At 47.9% G+C, this 24,781-nt stretch overlaps 1 protein-coding gene across 5 annotated transcripts in view; it reads right to left on the bottom strand.

Annotated features, from left to right (window-relative positions):
* The window catches only part of ELMO2 (engulfment and cell motility 2), a 1,054,165-nt gene that overhangs the window by 705,227 nt on the left and 324,157 nt on the right, over positions 1-24,781 (bottom strand). For all 5 annotated transcript variants that reach the window (XM_069651200.1, XM_069651203.1, XM_069651199.1 and 2 more), the window contains exons 2-3: positions 12,823-12,959; positions 501-541 (exon numbers count right to left, since the gene is read on the bottom strand). In XM_069651200.1, the coding sequence (XP_069507301.1) occupies positions 501-541; positions 12,823-12,900 (119 nt within the window). In that variant the 5' untranslated portion in view covers positions 12,901-12,959. The remainder of the gene's footprint in view (positions 1-500; positions 542-12,822; positions 12,960-24,781) is intronic.

The raw sequence follows: 24,781 nt of genomic DNA, 5'->3' as shown, positions 1-24,781 counted from the left end.
TTATTTTTGCATCTTTTGGAACTTTGTGTTGGAGCTTTGGAAAAAGCTACAGATGGCCAGCTGAAAGACTATATCCCGTTGCTCTTTATTTCGAGTATAGCATTTAAGGTTCACGTTAGGATTTCGGACAAAGGACGGAGAACTCTTTACATATGGACATTCTGACACCAACATCCTTTAGTTTTTATGAGGTAGGAAAACCCCTCGTAGTGATAGGGCGAGAGAGGTCTTTCTCCAACCCTCTTTTTTCTTTAATAAAAGTCTACAACGACCGTCCAGAATTACCAGTGTTCAAGCCTTTCACCACCCAGAGTACAACTCCACTTCAACAGGCATAATACGATAGATGAACATTCACAGACGAATTCTACCTGTAAAATTCAGTCTTTAAGAATCCCAATAAAAGTGCACCAAAAGATTAAACAAGTAATTCCATTAACCCCAGCAGCTAGCCATTTGTAGCTGCCAGATTTGCTAATGTCAAAGAAAGAGCTACTTACCCATCGCACACTTCCTTGATTACCGATGCCAATGGCCGTTTCTGCAAGGGGAAAAAAGACAGATAAAACATGCAGTCCTGTGTTTGGCAGAAAGAAGAAAGTACACGGATACCATGAAAACACACACTGCCTGCAAAAGGTGTGCATACCCACATACACAAAATAATTCATCTGTAGGTAGGGAGTTAAAATTGGACTCTACTTCACAGTGAATAAACAGTGACTGACTGACTGACAAATAGCTTGTGGGCAGCTATGGATATATGTATGCAACATTATGTTTTCAAATGCAAAGCCACATCCATAGAAAGGTGCAACTTATCTGGGTTTGTGAGCGTTGCACGAGTGAAACAAGCAATACTTGGTACAGTCACAACCTGTGCTGAAAGCTAACCATATTCATGAGAGAACCTCAACTGCATCCCCTCCGTGTCTTCAGTTTAGGTTTGTGTGGGAACCTTGAGAAACGTAGCCTTTGGATGAATTGAACTACATTCATCAAGAAGCATAACACCACCTCGAACTGCATAATGTATAACACCACCCCCCGCCACAGACACTTGACATGGTTTGCTTGTGGAGACTCACTAACTGTAATTTTTCAATGAAGGTACAGGGACCTCCAGGGAGGGCTTTGAAAGTACTTGCAGCCAAACTCGCACAACAGAACCATACTGTGTCAAATTTACAATGCTGGGGGTGGTGCTGTGGAGCAGCCCAAGATGGCTGCCTAGCTTTTCAGCTGCGTGCGGCCCAGGCATCGATTCCGGCTACATCTGCGGTCTCCTTCACTATCTAACATCGCTGCTTGGCTGAGCTGATGCCTACACTACGGGGCGTATGATGTGTAAGTTTTGGCCCGATACGACCTTCAAGGGCCTAGATGTGACATCCTTGGCGACTGCTGACCGTGTGCGCACCAGGGCCTGGCGCTCGCCTGACTTCTGGCTTCCCTCGCCTGGCTCCCTGCCCAGAGGCCGACACCGTAACAACTGCAGAGGCGGCCCCGGGTCCCCTCCCTCAGTGTCATCAGCGAGGGTGCTGTGGAGACCCAGCAGCGTCCGCTGCGGGGGCCCGCGTGGAGCGAGCGGTGATGCGGCTGAGGCTGGCGCTGGAGCGCAGGCCGCCTCCCCCTGTACTCAGAGGCCATGCCCTTTGCTGCGACTGACACCATACTAGCGGCTACGGACTGGCTGCCGCCCAGCTGGGAGGACTCTGGGGCTCGCACCGTCCGTGCGGAGGTCCAGGTGAGGAGCGGAGGGAGGTGCGCACTGTGTTTTCCCCCGTTGTGGCCCGACATGGCGGACCAGACGCAAGAAATCTAAGCACGCGAAGTAACAACGCGCCGTAGCCATCACTGCCCCGTCGCTTAGCGGTATTCCTCAATCCACAGCCAATACTCCATACTGCAGCCTCGCCGCAACTTATTGCCTCCGCTACGGCCTGCGCACCCTGCTGACGCGGAGACACTGGCAGGAGGCCTCCGGCCCTGCTGAGGCTAATACCCTCCACATCACCATCCTCTCCGCCGGTGAGCCTGCACCATACCCTATCTTCTTTCTGCTGCAATGCCTAGTAGATCCAAAGGTGCTGCCCAAGGGGGTACCATGGACAAGTTTACTAAATCAGTTCCGCGGGCTGAGCCGGGCCACACATCTTCACAGGAGGAACCCGACCCGGACCTTCACCATGGGGTTGTAGTCCCAGATCTCACCACGCTGATGGAATCTATGGCCAAATATTTTGCCTCCTCTCATGAAAAAATAGACGACATTAACGCAAATGTTGCCTCACTAAAAACTCGGGTGGAGACCTCATTCTTCGCCTGTCGCGTACGAAGGGAGACCTACGATTTGAGGCCCACACTATTAGAATCTTCCCAGACTTCTCAGTGGAGGTACAGCAGGAGAGGTGTCAAGTCCTTGGCGTTAAGAAACTGCTCAGGGAGTGCAACATCCCATATGCCATCCTGTTTCCGGCGCGACTCAAAATCACCCACAATGGTAAACTGTATTTATCCAGTTGCAAATACTGCTTCACGGCCCAAGAGACGACCGCGCCAACGACAGCTAATCAGGAACAACGTGGCTCATGGAGACTTATCATACCCACTGATCCTTGTCTTATGATGTGTCGATGGCAACCTGACTTTGTCTACTCAGCAAACATGGCTCCCTATCACTCCCCATGCATTTGGGTCGCAGGCTGGCTCCTGGATGGTATACACTGGCCATTCTCCCCTCTTGATGCCAGGAGCTAGCCATGTGTCCTACCCTCTCCTGCGGATTTGCCCAGCTCGAGTGTGCTCTCTAGCTCTAGGGGCCGATTGCAAAATCCGTCTACCGCAGTAACATATCCGGGACATCACTGCTGCCCTACATCATGCTTAAAATGCTGGCCGCATGGCATCAGCACTCCCTGTTGGCACCTTTGTTTGGGGGTGGGGGGGGTTGCACTGCATATTGGGGTTGGGCAGTGAGGGTGGGGGGTGGCACTGTTGTGGTTGCATTAAAGGAAAATGGCATGACAGGGAGGTACATGACTGCAGCGCAGTGTACCTGTACAGCAGGTGAACGCAAGCTATGGAATGGTAATGAATACTACTGCAGGGATGTCCCATAATACGGCACTATGTCACTTAATTTCATGACATGGAATATTCGTGGACTGAGTAACTTCACCAAAGCGCGCAGGCTAACTGCCTATGCCCAGAGGTATGGAATTAAGATACTCTTCCTCCAAGAAACTCATGCCCTGGGGCGCCTAGCGACAATAGATACTATACGAAATATTCGACCCAGTCCAGGGGCGTACTCACTCTAATACACAAATCAGTCCAGTTCTCATCGCGCACCAGTCACATTGACCCCGAGGGCAGATATGTAATCCTTCACTGCTCACTCGCTAATATGGAATGCCTCCTAGTGAACACATATCCCCCTAATTTCAACGCTCCAGATTTCTTTGACGCAATCACCACCATGCTCTTGAAGTGTATTGGTGTTCCCATCATATGGGGGGGTCAGCGGGGGGGGGGTGAACTTAATTCTGGACAATGAGCTGGACAGGTCTGGGACTGCCCGTAGAGCCACATCGCGTGCGGCCCATAGATTACATGCACATATGGACACACTTGGCCTTAAAGACGTATGGCGAGTTCTCAACCAGCAGGCGCAAGAGTATACCTTTTACTCATCGGTACATGATAGCCTATACAGGATAGACCTGTTTCTCATATCAGGCGGCATAGTGGACAAGGCCACAGAGACTCAGATATTACTGCGCACACTTTTGGATCACTCACCAGTAACACTGCGCATTACCCTAGGACAGGACCAGCCCCCTCGCTCCTCCTGGAGATTCAGATCACAGGCCCTCCAAGATATGGTTTTAAAGGTTGATATTTTGGCTGACATTAACACCTTCTTTGACTGCAACAACAGACAAGATACATCTGACGGGGTACGCTGGGAGGCATTCAAGGTCTTCATCAGGGGGATGTGCATCTCTAGAGAAGCCGGGGTCCTCAAAGTCATTAAAAATAGCTTGCAGAGATCAGAAGCAAAGCTAAAAGAACTTGAGCGGGAGTACACCTCCGCCCCTTCCCCGACCACGCTGGCACAGATTAGAGCGGAACTAGAAACATTTGAGACCCATGCCCGGAGGGAGATACAATACCACGCCCGTCCCGTAGCAGCCAGGAAATACAGGGAGGGGGGCAGACCGGGGAGGACACTATCCAGACTAGTCCGTGCACAGGGTGGCAGGACCCGCATTGACTGTGTCAAGGACGCAGGGGGGCACCCTGTGCTGGTCCGAACAAGGCATCCTCGAGACATTCACCGCGTTCTACACAACCCTATACGACCCCCAGCAAGAACACAGCCCACAAGACACAGACGTTCTACTAGACCAAATCCCCATGACCCTCCTCTCCCGCACGACCAGCGACCAGCTTGATGCTCCATTCACCCTCGATGAGATAACCACAGCCACCTCGAACTGTCCGAAGGGCAAAGCACCAGGCCCAGACGGTCTCACTTTGGAGTTTTATCTGGAGCACGTAGCCGTTCTGGCGCCCAGACTCCTAGAGGTGTGGAACGAATCACTTAGGTTGAACACCCTACGCCAATCCATGCGCAAAGTGCTCATAACTGTGCTTCCCAAGCCGGGCGAACTGCTGGACAAATGCGGCTCCTACAGACCCCTGTCTCTAACACCGACATGAAAATATTTGCTAAGATTATTGCGAATAGATTCCTCCCCATTATGACCCACTTAGTTCACCCTGACCAGAGTGGCTTTGTACCCAGCAGATCCACAGCCCTCAATATCCGCCGGTTATTTAATGTCATGTCCAGAATTGCCAGAAGGCATTTCACATGGTGTAGTGGCAATATATGTGGGCTGTACTTCACAAAATGGGAATCAGCCCACACATGATATCATATATCAAGTTGCTCTACACAAACCCCGTGGCCAGAGTCCTTGTCAATTCCAGGGTCTCCGACCCCTTCGCCCTCCATAGGGGCACCCACCAAGGCTGTCCGTTCTCCCCGATACTTTTTGCACTCACTATTGAACCCATGGCAGACAATGTCAGACACAAACACATACGTAAAGGTATACGTCTGAGAGACACCCCGGAGATTATCTCACTGTACGCAGATGATGTACTCCTCTACATCAGAGACCCGGCTGTCCACTTGGACCCGATTATACAGGACATAACAAAAATCGGCAAATTTTCGGGCTTCTCCATAAACTATACCAAATCTGAAATCTTCCCGCTCACGCCGACCACTTCTCAACCAGCATGTGAATTCCCCCTCCGCTGGTCACCAAAGGGCATCAGATATCTCGGGGTCGAGGTATCCCTCACTAAATCTTCACTATCGGCCGACAACTACGTGGCTACGTCGCAGCTTGCAGAGGCCCAAATGTCGAAATGGCGCAACCTCCCGCTCTCCTTATCGGGCAGACTGTCCCTAATCAAAATGATAATTGTCCCTAGGCTGCTCTACGTTTTTGTTAATGTGCTGGTCTGGCCCGGGAAACGATACTTCAAGGACCTACACACTGCATGAGCCCAATTTTTGTGGCTCTCTGGCGCGGTTGGTAAGAAGTGGCAGCATATGACTCTTCCATATGAGAATGGGGGCTTCACTGCTAAATACCGGACCGGAGCGCAAGCCCAACACGCTACACACTGGTACACATTCACCAATCCTCCCCCACAGGTGAAACTCGAAAAACTAGCAAGTGAAGGGATTAACACCCTCTCTCTCATACTCCATCATACATTTCATACTGATGCCCCAGCTGACCCTGCATCGGCAACAACCATGGCTTGGAAACGAATACTACATACACAACCTGGCCACCACTCGTACTACAAATGGCTGCCCATCTGGCAGTTCCCAGGCCTCAGCCCCACACACGACAAACTCCTAATGAAACATTGGAATGACTTGGGATACCGAGCCCTGACTGACTTATACCCTGAAGGGAAGTTTATCACCCCGCATACATGGCATCCCAGTCACTCTGGCTCTGCGCTGGAACTATTACAATACTTCAGGTTGAGAGCACTGGTCCGTGCCTGGTGGCCCTCATATCCCGATGAACCCCCGGACTCGCCTGAGATCCACTATATAACCAACTCGGCCGGGGCCGGAGGGATAATATCCTCGCTGTACAAAATGCTGGTGGCCAACCCTAAAGATGTGCCACAGACGGCATACGACATGTGGAGCGATGAGCTAGGCCTGCCCATCACTGATGCAACGTGGAGGAAAATGTGCATACACACCCGCACCACCTCCTTAAACGCCAGATATAGATGTATACAATACAAGCTCCTGAACCGATTATATTACACACCGCACAGATTGGATAGATTCGACAAGCCCGAATTGAGAAAAGTGTCCAGGTTTTTGAGTGTGGCCACCAGGGTGGCCAAAAAATGCATATTACAATGTTGGAAGCGCCGCTCCCCCCCTTCATTCGAGATGTGGCTGAGGGCCCTCACCTGAACTCAAATGTGTGAGGAGGATTACATCAATACCCTCCCGCTGCCCTCTCGCCCCAAGAATGTATGGACTGAATTTTGTAGCTATCTGAACAGCAAGGACCTAGAACTACTGTCATCCCCCCCTCCTGAGGAAGTAAACTAGACCATTGCTGTGACTCACTGAACTGTAAAAACTGAAAGTCTACCTCCATTTGTATTCCCCATGCACCATATAACCATCTATGTAAATGCATCTGTGTATATCGCGTACACTGTGTTGATTGTCTGTTCTCTCATCATGCCAATAAAGAAAAGTTTTTGAATTTTTTTTTTTACAATGCTGCTTTCCTAGTATTGAAAAGAGGCCAAGAAACAGAATGTGTTCAACTAGTTGGAACACAAGCTACAGCGACACTGAAGCACAAGTTATTCAGAAGGTGAAAAACCTGCTGAGTGGCACGATAGTAAAGATACAATGATGAAAACAAATCCATTACCAATATTTGCGTTCAACGGATAACAATGGCTGTGTGGATTCTTTCTGGCACACATCTGTCTTTTGTGAGGATTCACAATCCGGAGGTCACACCACACTAGCAGGCTATTGGGGTAAAGGTGTGAGCTAATAAGACCCATTTTTAAATGATAGTAGGACAGCTTTCCATGATCTTCCCTCTCTCTTCCAATAGATTGCGTGCCTGGCCTGGAAGCATTTGTGCAGGATGGCACATCACTAGTTATTGCTGCTGCCCTTGAAAAGATTTGTACTATCAGATAATCACGTTAGCAGTGTTGCCTCCGAACTTCAAACAAACTATTACTTGGTCAAATCCTTGTTACATCGAACCAGGGTCCTAAAATTGTTTGTTCACTTATGCCTACCCCTTCCATTTATGAGGTCCTCCCCAAATAGCCAACATACATTTGCCCCACGTTCTTTAATTTTACCATTACCTGCTTGCGTATATACTTTTGGGCCCATCTGAAAATGGTTTTCCTAAATCAGTTTCAGAATTGAGGCATTTTTGCTAATTCGCTGAACCATTTTCAATGTAATATTGTCCCAGCATGATGTACTTTTGAACCTTTCATTTTCTGTGGACTGGGATACCATAAAAAAGCACACACTGACATTTCAACACGATTGTAATTGTAGTCAATGACTACAGAACAATTATAGATGCAGTGAATGAAGCTTACAATGTTACAATAAACTTTTTTTAAAATTAGGTTGGACTATTCCATCTTAAGGTGGTCACACTCGGTATTTGGTTCTCACTATATTGCGCACAAAGTAGACCATAATTCTTGCCTGCATGTTTTACTGCAATGTCTGTTCGTAATGTGCTTGATAAGACTAACTCTGGGCATCTGGAGGGGCCTCTTCAGTACAAGCTACAAACAATTTTTAATTTCCTAATTTGATCTGAGGCATTAAGTGCTGGATTTTGGAATCATTGTGAGCCTTCTACTGCACAGGATCAGACAGATTCAATGTAACCCGACTATTATTGCTCTGTAGGTCATTGTCGAAATCCGCAGCACATGACCAATTAATTCAATAGAGAAAGGCAGCACAAGCAGAGACTAGGTTTCTTTTTCAACAGCTGTGCAGAAATGGGCTGAGAAACCAACATAGTATCCCAGTCACAAAATATTGGTCCAGAGCACTCAAATCTTGTGTTTCTACATAGTTTTACACAATGAACTCCATACAGAAAGGTACTTGGTGGGGGCATGGCTTAACAGAGCCAACCTCTAGAATTCTTCTCGACGTACCCGTGTACCATAAAGCACTTCATTTAGAGTATCTTTCCCTTACACATAGTTGCACCTTACCTTAGACTCAGCATTTACATGGCTGGTGTTTCAGTTCTCAGACAGCCAAACCTGCAATTCTAACAATGTGGGCCATGTAGGTGGATGTCACAGAGTCTTGGATGGCAGCTTATTTCATGCTTGTGTTGGGGTGTTCTGGAAAGCTTGCAATGATGAATAGGGGTTGATGTTGCACGCACCACATTTGTAACTGGGGGGTGGAGCAAAGTTAGCGCAAGGTTGCAATTTTATATATGAATTCAGTGTAGTTAAATGTGAATGCGATATGGGAAATGTTACTTTGTGTTCAAATTGATACATATTCAATTTGCATGCGTGTAGAAAGACAAATGCCAAAACCACCAAATGAAATATAGAATCCTATCCAGATATAATGTGCGATGAAGTGCCTAGAGGCTGGGCAGCAAGGAGTTTTATAATGCTCACGCGAGGAAGGGGACTGATCATCGAGAACCCACTGTGAAGAAAACATTACTTATTAAACATGCATGCACACCGATATACATACACAGGGAATTATAAATCTACATGTAGTGGGCAATCAGGGTTTCACAAGATGAATTTTAAGCGACTTGGAGAAACAGTTTTTTGCAGCGTTTCAGAGGCCTGGGGTAAATGAGTAACTACAACCTTAGCAGATGGTCAGCTCAGCTAGCAAACCAGCTAGGGTTTTATGGCCTGGTAGTATTGCAAAAGTAGATGTAATCTTGTTCAAGTGCATGGGGGCTTGCAGAGGGATCTGAACATTTGCTTTTGACTAACAATAAATGTAGAATGAGCCGTTGAATAAAAGTGGAGTGAGGCGCCTGAGGCCAGGGTTAACCAATACTCCCTGTGTTTCGATTGTTTTCAGGATGTGCCATGTGTGCTGAATTGGAAGTCGTTTGAATATAATTTTCCAATGATGCCAGTAAGCAGGGGTGGATAAGATGGCTATCAACAGTTCAAAGGGAACCTGTTTGTTCGGCTCACTCATGCCGTTTGAAGTATCTGTGCAAACCATGTGCAAATTACATTTAGGATCAAGAGGTCTCAGAGCAGTTGGGACTTGTAATGAGTTATGTTTTTATACTGTGTGATGTCATGACCTACCAGGGACAAATCCTAAGAAGACGTGTGAGCTACACATGAGCTGAAGATGGTGATTAAGATATCAGTGACCAATAAGAATGGAAGAATTGGAGAAAGATGGGATTTCTTTGTATAGGTTTTAACCAATTACGTGTGGGGGTGGTTTGTAATAAAATATATGGGAGTGAACTGTTGAAAAAAATGTATATAATGTATCAACTTGTGTGGTTCAGGGAGACTTGGGTTAGTTTGACTCCATAGGGTCATCTAGCCCCTCCCGGCTATTTGTACAATAAACATGCTTTAGCTTTACGTACAAAACGTGTCCTCGCTGCTTGGTAGTGGGCCCGCTTTGGTTTAAGGTGATTAGGGGCCCGCCCCTACACTTGCATTGCCTTATGGGCTTGTACGTTTGCCAACCAATCACACTTTAATCCGTGCCACAGCCCCCATCAGGGCTGCGGTTCCTACATCATTACCACAATGGCTGTTTCCATTCATTAGCATCTGAGACTTGTGTACATCCACAGACCTAAAATAAAATGCCACCAGTATTCACACCATAGATCTCTGGAAAGAAGTATGGTATAAGCCCAGGCATAAAACTGGCAAACATATGGTGTGCCACCAAGGAAGCATAAAGTCCACCTCACCTCTCACAAATATTCATTCCGATTGCAACACAGCTAATGAATCTCAAAAGGCTTAAAACAATGGCTGAACTACACCCCGATCAAAACTAATGAATATTTTGAACCTTAAATTACCTTACTGCCAGGAGTTTATAAACTGACGTGTCCAGTTCCTGGAATTGTGAAAAGTAGGTTATCCTATTTCCTGGCACAAAGAAATTACACTGTAAACAAAAAGTTGCAATGTCTGGAGATTCAATCTGCTAGATGTGATGTATTTTAGATAGACCATTGAGCCTTTCTGAAAGTATGCTTCCTCTACATGGAAAACTGCGGCGGGATGAATGCTTCTGCCTCACCACACCATTGTATCCCTGCATATCCAATCAAATTAAGACATGGCTCACTACTTTAGATCTGGTATCTCCCCCCCCCCTCAGTAGTCTGCTGCATTAATGCACTCTTTTCACAGGTATCTGCTCCACTCACGGGGAACATATTACAAAAAGCTCTAGAAATTGTCAACCCTGGATCGTATAGGTGTAGACGGGTCTGTGTACAGCTCAACTTGTAACGTAGCAGCCAATCCTTGCCTCTAAATATAAACAGTGTGGAGGAACAATGTTATGAAAAGAAAGAAGTGTTCAAAATGATATGTCAGGTTATTCAGGCCATTGGCCTCCCTACCCCACGTTTTCAGCACGGGGCAAGGCTGGTCACTCGAGCTTAGCACAGTCTCTGGCTTCTTTAGCACGAGGATACAGTTCCAATTATTCGCATCTGGCTTTCGATGCGGAAATCTCCTTGACTTTTAAAAGTCTCTTCGCTCAGAGGGCCTGATGCAGTCACCTGAACAAAAAGTTCTTCTCCACCTTCGTTTTATACAACTGTTCACCTCGGGTGATTCACTATTAACCCCAGAACCCCCTCAGCTGGGCTCAGATCCCTTTAACAAAATGTTCTTAGTACTTGCTTTTTCACAGGCTACTCGCGGTTCACCCCGGATCCCCCTCAGCCGGGTTCAGATCCCTTTTGTACAATTAGTTTCCCTCAGCCGGGGCTCAGACCAATTTCAATTTACTTCATAGATCGAAGACTTTCGAATGTGCACAGGGTTTGGCTTGACCCGCTGCAGGACCACTTCGATTTCACAATTCCTCTGGTCTTAACCTTGATCACCTTTTCGTTGAATACCTAATGGAGACCTTCAAATGAGTGCCCACCTGGTGCCGGACCACTCTGTCTATGGTATTGTACTTTAGTTTCAAAGTTCCATAACTCACCTGATACTCTGATTATATTCGTGTCACTCGCCACATATGATATATGATATATGGTATTTGTAACGCGCCTATACACAAGTGTTTCAATACGCTTCATGCACTGCTCTCTTCAATATTCTTTATACAATGTTGCTGCTTGCAACCTTGGTTTCCACAAATACCATTTTGGTATCAGTTTCCGCAACTCACCGGCTGTTCGGACTTCACGGGTGCTGCTTTGTTGTAGGAGTCAAGGACAGTGTCACGGCGGAAATCGCTTCTCCCCGCTTTGACTGTCGACGCAGGAAATCCTCGGTTACATCTGACACACAATGAAGGATTCTTTAGCTGTAATTCCAGGTCTTAAGTTTCTTTTCTAGAAGGTTCATGAAAGACACTGGCTTCCGGTGAAATGGTCAAGGGCACTTCCCTCCTTGCAATCTTCTTCGATCTTGCCATCTTCCGCCTTGTTTTAAACTGCCATCTTAGAACTGCCACTTTCTTCTGTACTTTGTGTTGCTCAAAGTGTGCTTTTGTGCTCCACCTTTTATGTGTGTGGAAGTGTGATGGAAGTCAGGTGTGTGTAATGATCAGTAATTTCCTGACCCTGCCTGACCACTGTAGTGGGACATGTCAGGTATACGGTTCGGCGGTTAGTCTGTTTTCTTTCACAGTGAGTTGTCCGTGGGAAAGTGTTTGCGTCGGGAAAAAGGGGGTTTGAATTCCTAAGTATCCTACTGGGTAGGATGGGGTAACAGTGTTACAGGGAAGGGGCTACCACGTCTCGCCCTACGGTGTCACACTCCCTGAAGGCCCCTCACCCAGGTGATCCTCCCACACTGGTCCACCCCCAGGAACTGGATCCAAAAGTGATGGCCGTGTCCTAGCCACCTTGATGACAGATCGCCAGGGACCAGCGGGTGAAACACCTTCAGGTTTCTCACACTATTGTGTGTGTGTGTGTGTGTGTGTGTGAAGAAACTTTGGATTGTAGTTGACCATGCTGTATCTGTTGTGTATGTTAGAGACAAACTTGCACCATCATAGACTGTGTGTAAGCTAACATGGAAGCCTCTAGCCCTTGCTGCAGTTCATAATTTGCAAGATATGTAGTAAGCATTTGCACAACAGCTCGGAGGACTAAAATATTACCCTGATTACACAGCCATTATTATAAAAAAAGAAAAAGAGGAATAACAGGACAAGCAAAGGGCAGAATGAAGTTCAGAACCAAGGACAAAGCAGCAATAACATTAACTGGTATATAAGTAACAGATATTTTGCCACATCTCCTAGTGATCTGCCATTACATGTATGCATATGGCAGGGAAAGGCAGAGCTTGGTCCGCAAAGGGACATGGGGAAATGAAAAGCAGCTTCTCATTAATAACATACAGGCAGATGGAATTCCACCCATCTTGCACACCTGTAAGCTTGGCTGTCAAGACCCTTTCTTCATACATGCTTTCAGACCGCCTCTGAAATGCAAATCACAAGCAGCTCACCTGATCAATTTCAATGAGCTGGGCATTGGCTCCTGGCCATTCAACGGCAACCTTCACGATATCCAGGGGTGGTGGCATCCTTACAGATGTGTCCCTCCTCCCGCAGCCTTACTTTCCTTAACCACTCTCAGCCACACCTAGTACAGATACAGAGGAGAGATTAAAACCATGTACATCAGGAACAAAGTACATTACATAAGTGGAGGATGGACAGATTGTACAGCATGGTAGTCATATCTGGGTACTGTGACAATATTCCTTGTCTAACTGCAGGTGTGGAAAAAGTGACCACGGGGTCCAGGCACTGCCACCTGCACTGTGATTCGGTGCCTGTGATTGTTGTGGCAAGGGTCCCATTCACCAGCCCAAACACTGTGGGGGCATGGATTTGGCACATGAGCCAGAAAAAGACACCTGACCCTTTAAAGAATGCTTTAAGTACAGAAGGAAGCATTGCTGATAATAAGAGCACTGCACTGCAACCCCTTTAACAAAGACCCCTGCATTGAAGAAATATTTGTAATTTTTCCCCCAAGCAAAGTGTCATTCCCAGATAGTGACCGCATATGGGTTCTAAATGAAGTGGTTCCCAGACGGAGATGCTGTCTGAGCAGCGATTACTAGACCCGCTCAGAATAGCGCTCTGAAGCTTCCACAAATGCTCAAACATTGAAGGAAATCCAACATGGTGGATCCGTTTCTTGCATTCTCACTCCAGAGAAGGCAGGAGACCTGCATTCCTAAAAGAAACACACCTTAAGTAAAAAGCTTGTTAAAACCCCAACAATCCCACACTGACAAAAGAAATCTTGTCAGCAGACAGGGAGCCCGGACCAAGGCAAAAGGACTGGGCATATATAAGGAAACCCAGACGGAAGAACGAGTAGTAGCACGTTTGGCAACAGTTGGCGAAAGGATAGGCAGGTGGAGAAAGGTCTGAAAGGAGGATGGAGGAAAAGCAGAGGAAACAGACCAGGGAACAAGTTAGCGGAGTGGTGAAAAAATGGGATGAGAGGTTGCAAGGGGTTTGGAGTACAGAGGGAATCAACAAAAATCTCAAGTGACGTTTAAGAGTAGTGGGAAAAGGTACAAGCATGCAACAGAGTTTCAAGGAGGTATTTGGGGAGTCAGGTCCTTGGTGGAGGAATGGGGGCAACACCCCATAGGCCCAAGCTTGCATCAAGGCAGTGATGATGATATTCAGAAGGGGGAGACGGGCCGTCAGTACAGAGCCATGGGAGAATGAATCATTACCAGGGTCCAATAGCTCCCCACCCAGCATCCCTCCTTGAGTAAGCCACTTGAACAAACATCTTTCTAGCTGTGGTGGTGTAAGAACTGGAAAGGTCTTTGACCCACAGTCCACCATTGGCTTTTAACTCCAGAAGAACTTGGGACCAAATCCTGCCAGAAGATCCAGTAGGAAGTCCCTGAAACTCAAACGAGAGCCAGAAATACTTTAAAGATCAGCTGTCAAAGTACATTTTCTCAACTTTTTGCATTTGTTTTGTGCTGCCAATGCCAGGAAAGGGGGATGCACCCCTTTAGTAGCACAATGTATTTGTGTGATACAGTTTATCAAACTTTTCACACATCTATAAAAAGCCAATATAAAGTACCTGATAGTTAAAACACACCATTTCATCATATACAGTAAAAATAAGAACAAAATATATAAAATAAATCTAAAATCCAAATTTATCAGTAAAGACCAAGTTTTAAAATCTTATAGCAGCAATAAAAATCATGGTGCTGGATTCACAAGGCAAACGATGCCAAAATAACATTTGCAATGTTACAGCATGTGTTAAGCCAAATTTACCAAACACTAAGGAGCATGCCTCTGCTAAATATACACAGTCTACGAATAAGTGCTCCAGTGTTTCTACTGTACTTTCACAGAAACAAGAAAGTCTGTCCTGTTTTGGTATTTTTAGCCTTGCACCAATAACATAAGTAGGAAAATGATTTACCTACAGTCCAATCACCATAGATCCATACTTTGCGGAGTGCTTATGTAAAGAGAATTGAAGTGTGTTAAACGTTTTTATCTCAATTTCGAAAATGTTCAAAAAATCTTAAAACCTTAAAACGAACAGATCCTGGTTAATCATCCAGTCATAGTAAAATTATGTTTTCTTAGTACTAAGAAGGCAGGATATCAGTTTGTCCTCTGACGGACCTACTTCTTGCAATGTGGTCATCATACACCAATCTCACCACGTTGCTAGCACCTTAGAGGATTTATTCTTGATAACATCTAAAACAGTGCATAAGGACCTGGTTGGCCTTGGCCAGTAAACCTCTATATAATGGTAAGCAGCCCCAAGTGATACGAACTTGGAGGGACAAAAGGCCTTAAATGTGTCTTATTGCAGGTAGTGGAACCCGCCCGCTGGGGTAGATTCAAGACTTTTTTGCCAAGATTTTGGCCTCAACTTTGGTCCAATGAACAGGAATTAGTTAAGTGTCTACTCCATTCATTAATTTAGGAGTTATTGCCTGGAGATAATAGCTAATCAACTACATGTTCTATCTAACTGTCACAACTGGGCAACCACAGACATTTCACTGAATTGGTAGTCTATGTAATCCCTAGCTCATCGTTCTTCGATGTTATTAACATACACAAACATTTAAAAGAGACAACTTTCTCAAGCGCCGGACTCATTCATTTCCATCTAAAAGAACAATTAAAATACCATTTCTGGGCCTTCTCGGGCTAATTACTAAAACCTTTTTATTTATCAATATTCATCATTAAGTCTAGGTTCATACAATGATTGTAGACCCCACATAATGAAGGATGTAACCCGATTGGGGTGTAATCGGATACAATAAATGTCATCTGCATATAATAAATAGTGAATAAAAGCAGAAGCCAATTTAGGGGGGGTTGCTCTTAATTTAATGAGGGCAGTTTTTAAATCCAAAATATAAGTACTAAAAAGAAAAGAGGCAAAAAAACATCCCTGGCGTAGTCCCCAGGTGGAACTGATTTAATCAGTGAATGTACCTTTGTTGCTGATCCAGTCTAACTATGTATGAAGAGCCATCAGCATGTTTAGAAGACCCTCTGGACCCAGAATTTACGCATCCTACCCATAGTGTAGATCTTCTTACACAATCAAAGATATCTAAGAATGCTACATAGAGTTCCATTTTAGGCAATTGAGATTGTTTAGCTACAACATGGATAATCAAAGTGTTTAAAGAAGTGCTAGCCCATTCTTAAAACCTGACTGAAATAAGTCCATGACATTTATCGAGGTCGCCCACCTTTGTATTTCTTCAAAAACATGTGTCCCAAATATTTTATATGACGAGACTAGAAGGTCTATAATTATTAGGGTCTGCTCTATTCACCCTTCTTATGAGTACAATAAAAGCATCCTTCCAGGATGGAGGTATAAAGTGCAAGTGCATAATATTTGTAAACGAGTGAAGAACAACCTTGGCCCACATGTCAGGGTAGGACTTCAAAGTCATGTTTGAGAGACTGTCCAGTCAGAGGGCATTAGAGGTCAGACATTTCAAAATTGATCTCCGAAGGGAATCTACATCAATATCAAGACAAAACCACCCCTTCGTATTCTCCCGGTTCGTAGCATACTCCAAACAATCAGAATCACTGCTGTTACTAACGGAGTATAGCACCTTGAAGTGCCCTTCCCAGATAGCCTGGGAAATAGGCTGATTTTGTAACAACGTTTGGGCACCTGGAGTTTTAGTTAAAGACCAACATTGTTTTCCATCCCACCGTTGCAAAATATCTAGCATAACCTCAGCCTCACTTTCATTTATTTAAAATCTGTGGGCCTTAGACCAGTTATTATATTGTTGATTCAATTTTTTTATCTTCACTAAATTTCCGTCACCCGCTTGTTCCAGTTCCTTAACCAGCCTTTTCAGTTCCTTTTTTTCTGATGGGTTGTTTTATCAAATGTATGCACATCGAGTCCCCCATCCCGTCCTCCCTGTTTAAAATATTTAAAAAGGAGAGGTTTACAAGAAGCCTCTGGAGCATTGGCACAAAGGCTGAGGATCTTTAGATCGGAGAATGTCCGCTAAGGAGAATAGGTTGCGGCCGATCATGGATTCGCAGCTTGTCAAGTGGAACATTTATAAAGGCAGATCGCGGCATTCAAACAAATAGTGGAGCACCTGAAGGGAATAGTGGGCAGCTCAATTACTTTGACCCACGAAAGGATCTGCAGTATTTCGGCTAGGGAATATTATGTGGGCAAGTATACAGCGGGTGACTATGTGGAATAGGGCTGCCCAGGAGAGGGAAAGGGATGCGTGTGTATCCCTGTAGATCCAAAGGGACCATTTGTTGAAATGGCGGTACACGGCAAGCGGGCTATATTCCTGCTAGACACTGGTGCCTCAAACACATCGATATCCCACAAACTAGTGTCATCCATTCCCCTCACCGGGAATATTAATACATTAGTGGGTTTCACAAATGAACCTATTCGAAGTCCAATATTGGAACCAGTGGTAGTCATCATTGGTCCCATCTCTTGTAAGGCTGTGCTGGTGGTTACATACAAATGTGCTTTGAATTTGTTGGGCATGGATCTACTTAAGAGTTTGCATGGTAACATTTTTTGCTCGCTTGATGGGGTATATTTAACGTGTTGTGCAGAGTGATTTGTTGTTGCCACTAATGAATTACCTCAAGCATTAAAAACAAATTAACCCTGTTATTTGGGACACTGGCTCCAATGATGTAGGCTGCTTGGTAGTGGAGCCCATTAAAACCAGGGGCGTTGTTACCCAGAGTACCCCAATATAAGTTTGCAAAGTAAGGGTTAGAAGGGATCAAACGAGTAATACAGGACCTCTTGATGAAGGGGGATATTAAAGGAAATAGTGGGTAGTCCCCTAAAAGTTCTATTTTACCCATACAGAACCGAAGCAAAGGAAAACCATCTGGTTTGGTCTCAGTGGAAAATTGTAATTGATCTCTGTGCCATTAACAAGGTCGTAGTTCCTCAGTTCCCTGTGGTCCCCGACATGTCCCTATGATTCCGCCATCGGCAGAATATTTTACTGTCATTGATCTTAAAAATGCCTTTTTTAGCATTCCAATCCACAAAGACAGTCAGTATCCATTTTCTTTTAATGTTGAAGGGCGAGCGTATACTTTCTGTAGAGAACTATAGGGACACACGAAAGTCTGAGTATATATAGACAAACTTTAAGGACGCGATTGGACAGGTTCACTCCAACCACTCATACAGTGCTTTTACAATATATGTTGATGATCTTGTGATAGCAGCCGACACCCAAGAGCAATGTGCGGATTGCACAGAGCGACTATTGCAGTTCCTAGCATCCCTTGGGCATAAAGTACTCCCAGTAAGGAAAGAGTTACCTGTAACTATTGTTCTCCAGCACTGATCTGGCATGGATACACATCCATGCTCATGAATATTCCCAGTCAGGCTGGGAATCCTTTGTAAAAGAAAAAACTGTTTCACTTACAAACTGCATTTCTCCTTTAAACCAATCACTGTCCTCTGGGTCATACTGCCCCCATCCAATGGCAGTCCTCTCTATAAGCCCCTCCTCTGGCAGCCATCTTCAGATTTGTTAAGCAGGCAAGTGGCGGCATGACCAAGAAGAGCTGCAGAGGAGTCGGAGGGAGGGTTCGCATGTGCATCCATGCCAGACCAATGCTGGAGAACAATAGTTGAAGGTAAGTAACTTGTTCCGTCTCCAGCATGGGGTCTGGCATGGATTCACATGCTCATGAATAACTAATACATTGCAGTACAACAATACACAACCACGAGAGGTGGCAAGGCTCAACAGAAGCAATTACAATTACCCCTGGCCCAGGCTCAACTCAAGCAAACCGGTTGCGTAACACTGCTTGGCCGACTTTGGACTCCTCCCTGGAATCGCTGCTGACACAGTAGAATTTCATGAAGGTGTGAGTGGACCTCCGCGTAGCAGCCCTGCAGATGTCAAGCAGGTGCACACCAGACAGAAATGCCATCATCACAGCGATCGCTCTGGTGGAGTGGGCTCTCGGATGGCCAGGCAGCGGTCGGTTAGGCAACCAATGACAGTGCACAATGCAGCCGGAGAGCCACCTTGTAGTGGAAGTCTTGGACAAGGCCTTCCCATGGTTCACAGGACCAAAGATTAAGAACAGCTGTGAAGTCTTCCGAAAAAACTCTTTGTGCGTGTTGCGTAGAACTTCAGGGCACGAGCAACGTCCAGCCCTTTCCGCCGGCAACAAAGGTTTTGGGAAAAAAAAACAGGTATGACCAAAGCCTCGTTGATGTTAAATTCCGATGAAAACTTCGGCATGAAGGAAAGGTGATTCGTGGAATTCCAGTTATGGTTGCTTGCCGATAGGACCCGGATCTCACCCTCCCTCCTGGCAGAGGTGATGGCCACTAGGAAAGCTGTCTTCCACAGGAGGAATTTGAGTGGAGCTTGATGCAGAGGCTCAAAAGGGGGGCCCCAATGAGCTTCGTCAGAACCACGTTGAGTTCCCACACCGGGGCAGGAGCATTCACTGGCGGGAAAGATCTGAAAAGTCCTTTGAGAAACACCTTGACGAGTCGATGGGACCAAAGCGACGATCTTCCTGTCCATCTGGTGTAGCAGGAGATGGCTGCCAGATGTACATTGATGGAGGCATGCGCAAGTGCGGCCTTGGTCAAGTATAGCACATACGGCAGGATCTGTGGGGCCATGACTCTCAAAAAGGGTAATCTTCTGTGACCGGCACCACGTAGCAAAACATTTCCACTTGTGACCGTAGCACTTCAAGGTCGATGATGCCCTTGCTTTTGTGAGGACCTCCCTGCAGTCCGCTAGCAACTCATACTACAAACTCTGGGACTGCAGGAGCCAAGCTCTCAGGTTCAGCAATCCTGGGTTGTGATGTAGGATTGCGCCTCTTTCTCTGGTGAGAAGATCTAGACCTACTGGCAGCTTGACCGGAGGCGATGCTGACAGTCTGAGAAGATCTGGGTCCAAATCTGCCTCGACCATGCCAGGGCGATGAGTATCATCCTGCATTGGCACTGTCTGAGTGTTGATGACTTGTAGAAGGAGCGGTAACACGTACAGAAACAGCCCTTCCCACAGGAAGGAGAACGTGTCCCCCAGGCTCCTCGACTGGTAAAATCTGCTGGGAAACTTCTGGCATTTGGAGTTTGCTGCCTACACCACTTGACGAAGATGAAGTCCACACCTGGTCCTGCCGCAGTTCTCACTCGTGGCAGGAACGCAATTCCCTGCTGATTGAGTCTGCGATGGTGGCCTTGACTCCCGCTAGGTGAAGAGGAACAAGGAATATCTCTTGTCCGACAGCCCAGCGCCACAAGTCCTGCGCTTCCTTGGAGAGCGCTGGGGAACGAGTGGCCCAGTTTTCTGATGTAGAACATGGTGGTGGTGGTGGTGGTGTCCATGAAGATCCTCACCACCTTGCGCTTCAGAGACGGAAGGAATGACTTGAGGGCCCAGAACACTGCCCGGATCTCCACGATGTGGATATGTAGGTCCTTCTCCACCGGCAGCCACAGGCCTCTGGCGTGCAGACGTCTGGTGTGGGCTCGCCAACCTTCCAGGGAAGAGTCTGTGGTGAGCGTCTCCTGGTATGGAGGGTTTTGAAACCCTGTGCCCCAACTGATGTTGGAGCAGACGCCCCACCTTATCGCCTGGCGGAACTCGTTGGCGAGCGGGATCTTGTCTGTGAAGCTTCCGTACACCTGTATCCAGCGAGCATCCGGGAACTCCTACAGATGGCGCACTTGCAACGTGCGGAGCCGAATGAAGTAGATGCACAACAACATCATGCCGAGAAATTACTTGATTGTTCACACCATGGCAGTCTTCATCAACAACAGCTGCTGCACCTTCTCGTGAATGGCCGCTACCCTCTCCTCCGAATATGATGCCAGGCAGGACACCGTATTGAGTCTGGCTCTGGCTCTTTAGGAACAGCGCATTCTGCAATGGTGTCAAGCAGGACTTCGGGTAGTTGATGGATGATCCCAGATCCGTCAGTAGCTGGACGGTCATCTCGGTGTGTCCGACGGCCAGCCCCCACAAGCGGGCCCAGATAAGCCAGTCGTTGAGGTATGGGTATACATTTATACCCCGCAGATGTAGATGGGCCACCACCGGTGCCAGTCATTCTTGTAAACACTCTGGAGGCCGACTTCAATCCGAAAGATAGGGCCTTTAACTGGTAGTGCTGGCCCTGCACTACGAAACGCATAACCTTTTGATGTTTCTTGTGAATGGGGACGTGGAAATATGCGTCCTCCAGGTGCAGCAACGTCAAGAAGTCTTCTTCCTCCAGTTGGCCGAGCATATGCTGCAATGGGACCATCCTGAACTTTTGGGACTTTAAATATTTGTTGAGATGTCGTAGGTCTACGATGGGCCTCCAGCCCCAGTCTTCTTTCAGACCAGAAAGTATCTGTAATAGACTCCGCAGCCCCGGAGTCGTTAGGAAACTAGCTCTATCGCCCCTTTTCGCAGCATGGCCCGCACCTCTTCCAGGAGCTGAGGAATGTGCTGCTCCTGACGGGACACCGGAGAGATCCACAGACACCTGCTTTGAAACTCCAGAGTGTGTCCTTGGGCAAGAGCGGCCAGCACCCATCTGTCGGTGGTGATCTAATTCCACTCGGTGACCAACCTCGTCAGCTAGCCGCCCACCGGGGTGCATGTGTGGGGGCCCCCAACGTCTAGGCCAGTTCATGCCTGTTTCGGAACCGGCGTCCTGCCCTGCGGGCGACGGCAACACTGTTCTTCGCTACTGTAGGCCTGGGAACGGATTCTGTAGGCTTCCTGGGTCGTGGATCTGGAAGGTTGGCGGTACGAAGAGGAGAAACCTTTGGAAGACCTGCCCGACCATCCCCTGGCGGATCAAAAAGAAGAGCGCTGATGTTGGAGTGCCCAAGGAATGAGCCGTCTCCATATCCGCCTTGATGGCCTGGAGGGACTCATCGACAACCTTCCCAAACAAGTTCTCTCTGTCGAAAGGCATGTCCAACACCTTCGCCTGGACTTCCTGCCAGAAATCCGTGACCTGTGGACGAAGGCAGACACTGTTCCCCATCTGCCGGAACCCCGTGTCGGCAAGTCCAATGCCACTGTAATGGCATGATTAGATGCAATTTCCCCCTTCCTGCAACAGAGCGATTGCCTCGATCCTCTTATCGTCTGGGAGGAACTCCAGAATAGGGCCCAGCTTGTACCACAGCTAGCTCCCTGTCGCACCGGGTCAGGATCGCCAGTGCCTTGGCCGCCTTGATAGTGGACGCCACGATGTACATCACCTTCCTTCCCACAGCGTCCAACTTCTTCCCCTCGCTGTCATAAGGGACGGAAGATGTGGGGGCGCAGTTGCGCAGCAGACCAAGATGGCCACTGGCTGAAAAGCTCCGGTAACGGCTTGTACGAAAATTCGTTGAACATCCTGCCTTCTCAACCACCGAGCCTCGGCACCCATGAGTGCTAATGTGAACATATCAGGCTCCCCCCGAAGAATTTGTGTGGCTGTCCGCTGCTCCGGAGGTTCTTTAAAGTGATCCGTCCTGCCTGGCGTGGCTGAGGAGAGTGGGGAAGGAGTAGCCCGCGTAGCAAGAAGCGGTCGAGGTGCCTGTGACAACCGCCCCCGATCGCCGCCTGGAGGAACTGCCTTGCATGGGATAGCGGGGCAGGGGCTGGCAGGCTGGAGCTGACAGACTTGCATGGGAAATCGCATCCGCAAGGACTGGCTGTGGCCCTGCAGCGACGGTTGCACTGGCCTCGGTGAACTGTGCGGCACACGGATGAACACCCCCCTGACTTGGCGGGGCCGGCGGATAAGCTGATACCTGCCTAGGAACAAGTGCCCTGAGGCTGGTGGATGTGGGCGCAGCGGTGGGATCCTGAGAGTGGTCCTTGGAGACTGGCATCCTTCCCTCCCGCCCTCCTCCTCTTGACCTGCCTGCTCCTGCCTGGGGCTCCGTGTGCTGGCACTGCTTCCCCAGGCCAGGCGGAGTGTTATTGGTGCCCGGTCTCACTCTGGGCCTGGCGCTGCCCCCAGGCTGGCTGCCTTGGAGTGTGAGGTCGCTGAAGAGCATGGAGATGCAGCGGGCGCCGGCCTGCGCCACCGTTGGAGCTCTGCCGTCCGGTGAGTTCTGATAGAGTCTGCTGGCGGTCTGCCCCTGTGGAGTGAAGAAGTGGGCAGCCGACCCATAACGACAGCTAGGCGTCCAGTGGCACCAGGGGCAGAGGTCGCAGATAATGTGCTAAATGCCCACACAAGCTCTGTGATGATCATTGACCTGCCCAAGCATTATCCTAGGAGCAGGGCCGGACTGAGATTGGGCCGCTAGATCATTGGATAATTAAGGGCGCTAGAACAAGTCGTGCACTGGAGCCGGGGAGAGAGGGATACCCTTGAACCCTGTGGGCTCGGCGCTGGTGTCTGATAAATTCCTCTGGGCCCACAATTATAGCACTGTCAGAAGAGAACACTGAAAAGCATAGATGAGATGTGGTAAGCTGTATTAGTGCGAAGAAAGGGTCCTGGGCCTTGGATGTCTGGATCTCCCCCTGAGGTGCGGAGTACATGCTAACCAATACATTAGGCTGTCAAATCTCGAGTGCCAGCGTAGGGCTGCCGGGCGTACGGGCGAATTTGTGACCTGGTCCCTGCGGGAGTGTGGGGGGCTGAGTGCTTATAGCAAGCTATAGACCGCGTTGAGAGGCGGGACGCTAGGCTCACTTGGCGGACTGAGAGGTCAGTCAGTGGCACTTAATTACCAGGGCCAGAGATAACGGGACTGGCCCAATCTGCCACTCCTGTCGAGCATATATGGGTAATCGGAAGAAGCAGGCGAAGATGGAGCAATTCGCTCGTACAGATCAGGCGCAATCCCAGGACTCAGCCCTGCAAGCGCCAGTGGCGGAGCAAGTAGACATAGCGGCCCTGAATCATACGCTGCTTGCATTTAAAAGGGAGCACTGATACGCTCGGGGTCAACATTGATGCCCTCACCTATAAATTCGACATATCGGCTGTGCAAATAGAAAAGCTTTGTGGGCGCATGGAGAAAGCGGAGCAGAGGATTGGATCCACAGAGGACATAGTCACATCATTGCAGCTACTCTTCAGCAACTGGTTAAGAAAATAGCGGCGAAGAATGAGGATTTGGAAGGGCGCTCGAGGAGGAACAATGTTAGAATTACCGGGGTCACGGAATCTACACACAGACAATATGGAGAAGTTTGTTGAGCAGCTCTTGGTAGAAATCATAGATAGTCCGCCACTAACTAACATGTATATGGTAGAACGTGCGCACCGCTCTCTGGCGCCCAGACCACCTCCGGGCACCCCGGAATGCCCCGGAACGCCCCATCATTGCAAGAATTTTCTGCTACCGGGACAGGGACATCATATTACGAGCAGCCCGGGAGAAGAAAGAGCTAAGGTGGGAGGGCTCCACCATACGTCCATTCCCTGATTTTAGCCCGGCGGTCCAAGACCAAAGGAAGACTTTCCAAACAGCTAAGAGCATCCTACGGAGTAAAGGGTTCAAATACTCCAAGATGTACCCAGCCTAGCTGCATGTGCAACATAAAGGGTCCGCAATTTTCTTTATGGCCTTGGAGGCGGCAGAACAATTTGCTAGAAATTTGGTGGAGCCAGGGAGATCTCCCCCGAACCCATCCTGACCTGGTACTGATTTCCTGTGGCAAGAGAATGTTGCACCTGGGGGAAGAGTACTGGCAATCATTGATTCGCAGGTGGGTGGAGGGAAGGGGGGGCTTGTCTGCATAGCCGTTGCCATACGGAGCGCTGGAGCTGCCCTCAGAGCCCCAATTCCCGCAGACACTGTGGTTCAGTTTAGTTGCAGTTTGTTTGGGATGGGTGGGATGGGTGAGAAGGGTGGGTAGAATGCCGGTAGGTTATGGTTTCTGGCGTGGG

This window comes from Ambystoma mexicanum, chromosome 3p (assembly GCF_040938575.1).
Source record: "Ambystoma mexicanum isolate Mex_15411 chromosome 3p, UKY_AmexF1_1, whole genome shotgun sequence".
Taxonomy (NCBI): Eukaryota; Metazoa; Chordata; class Amphibia; order Caudata; family Ambystomatidae; genus Ambystoma; species Ambystoma mexicanum.
The sequence above is the reverse complement of the archived record's forward strand: the minus strand, read 5'-3'. Positions and strand labels throughout refer to the sequence as shown.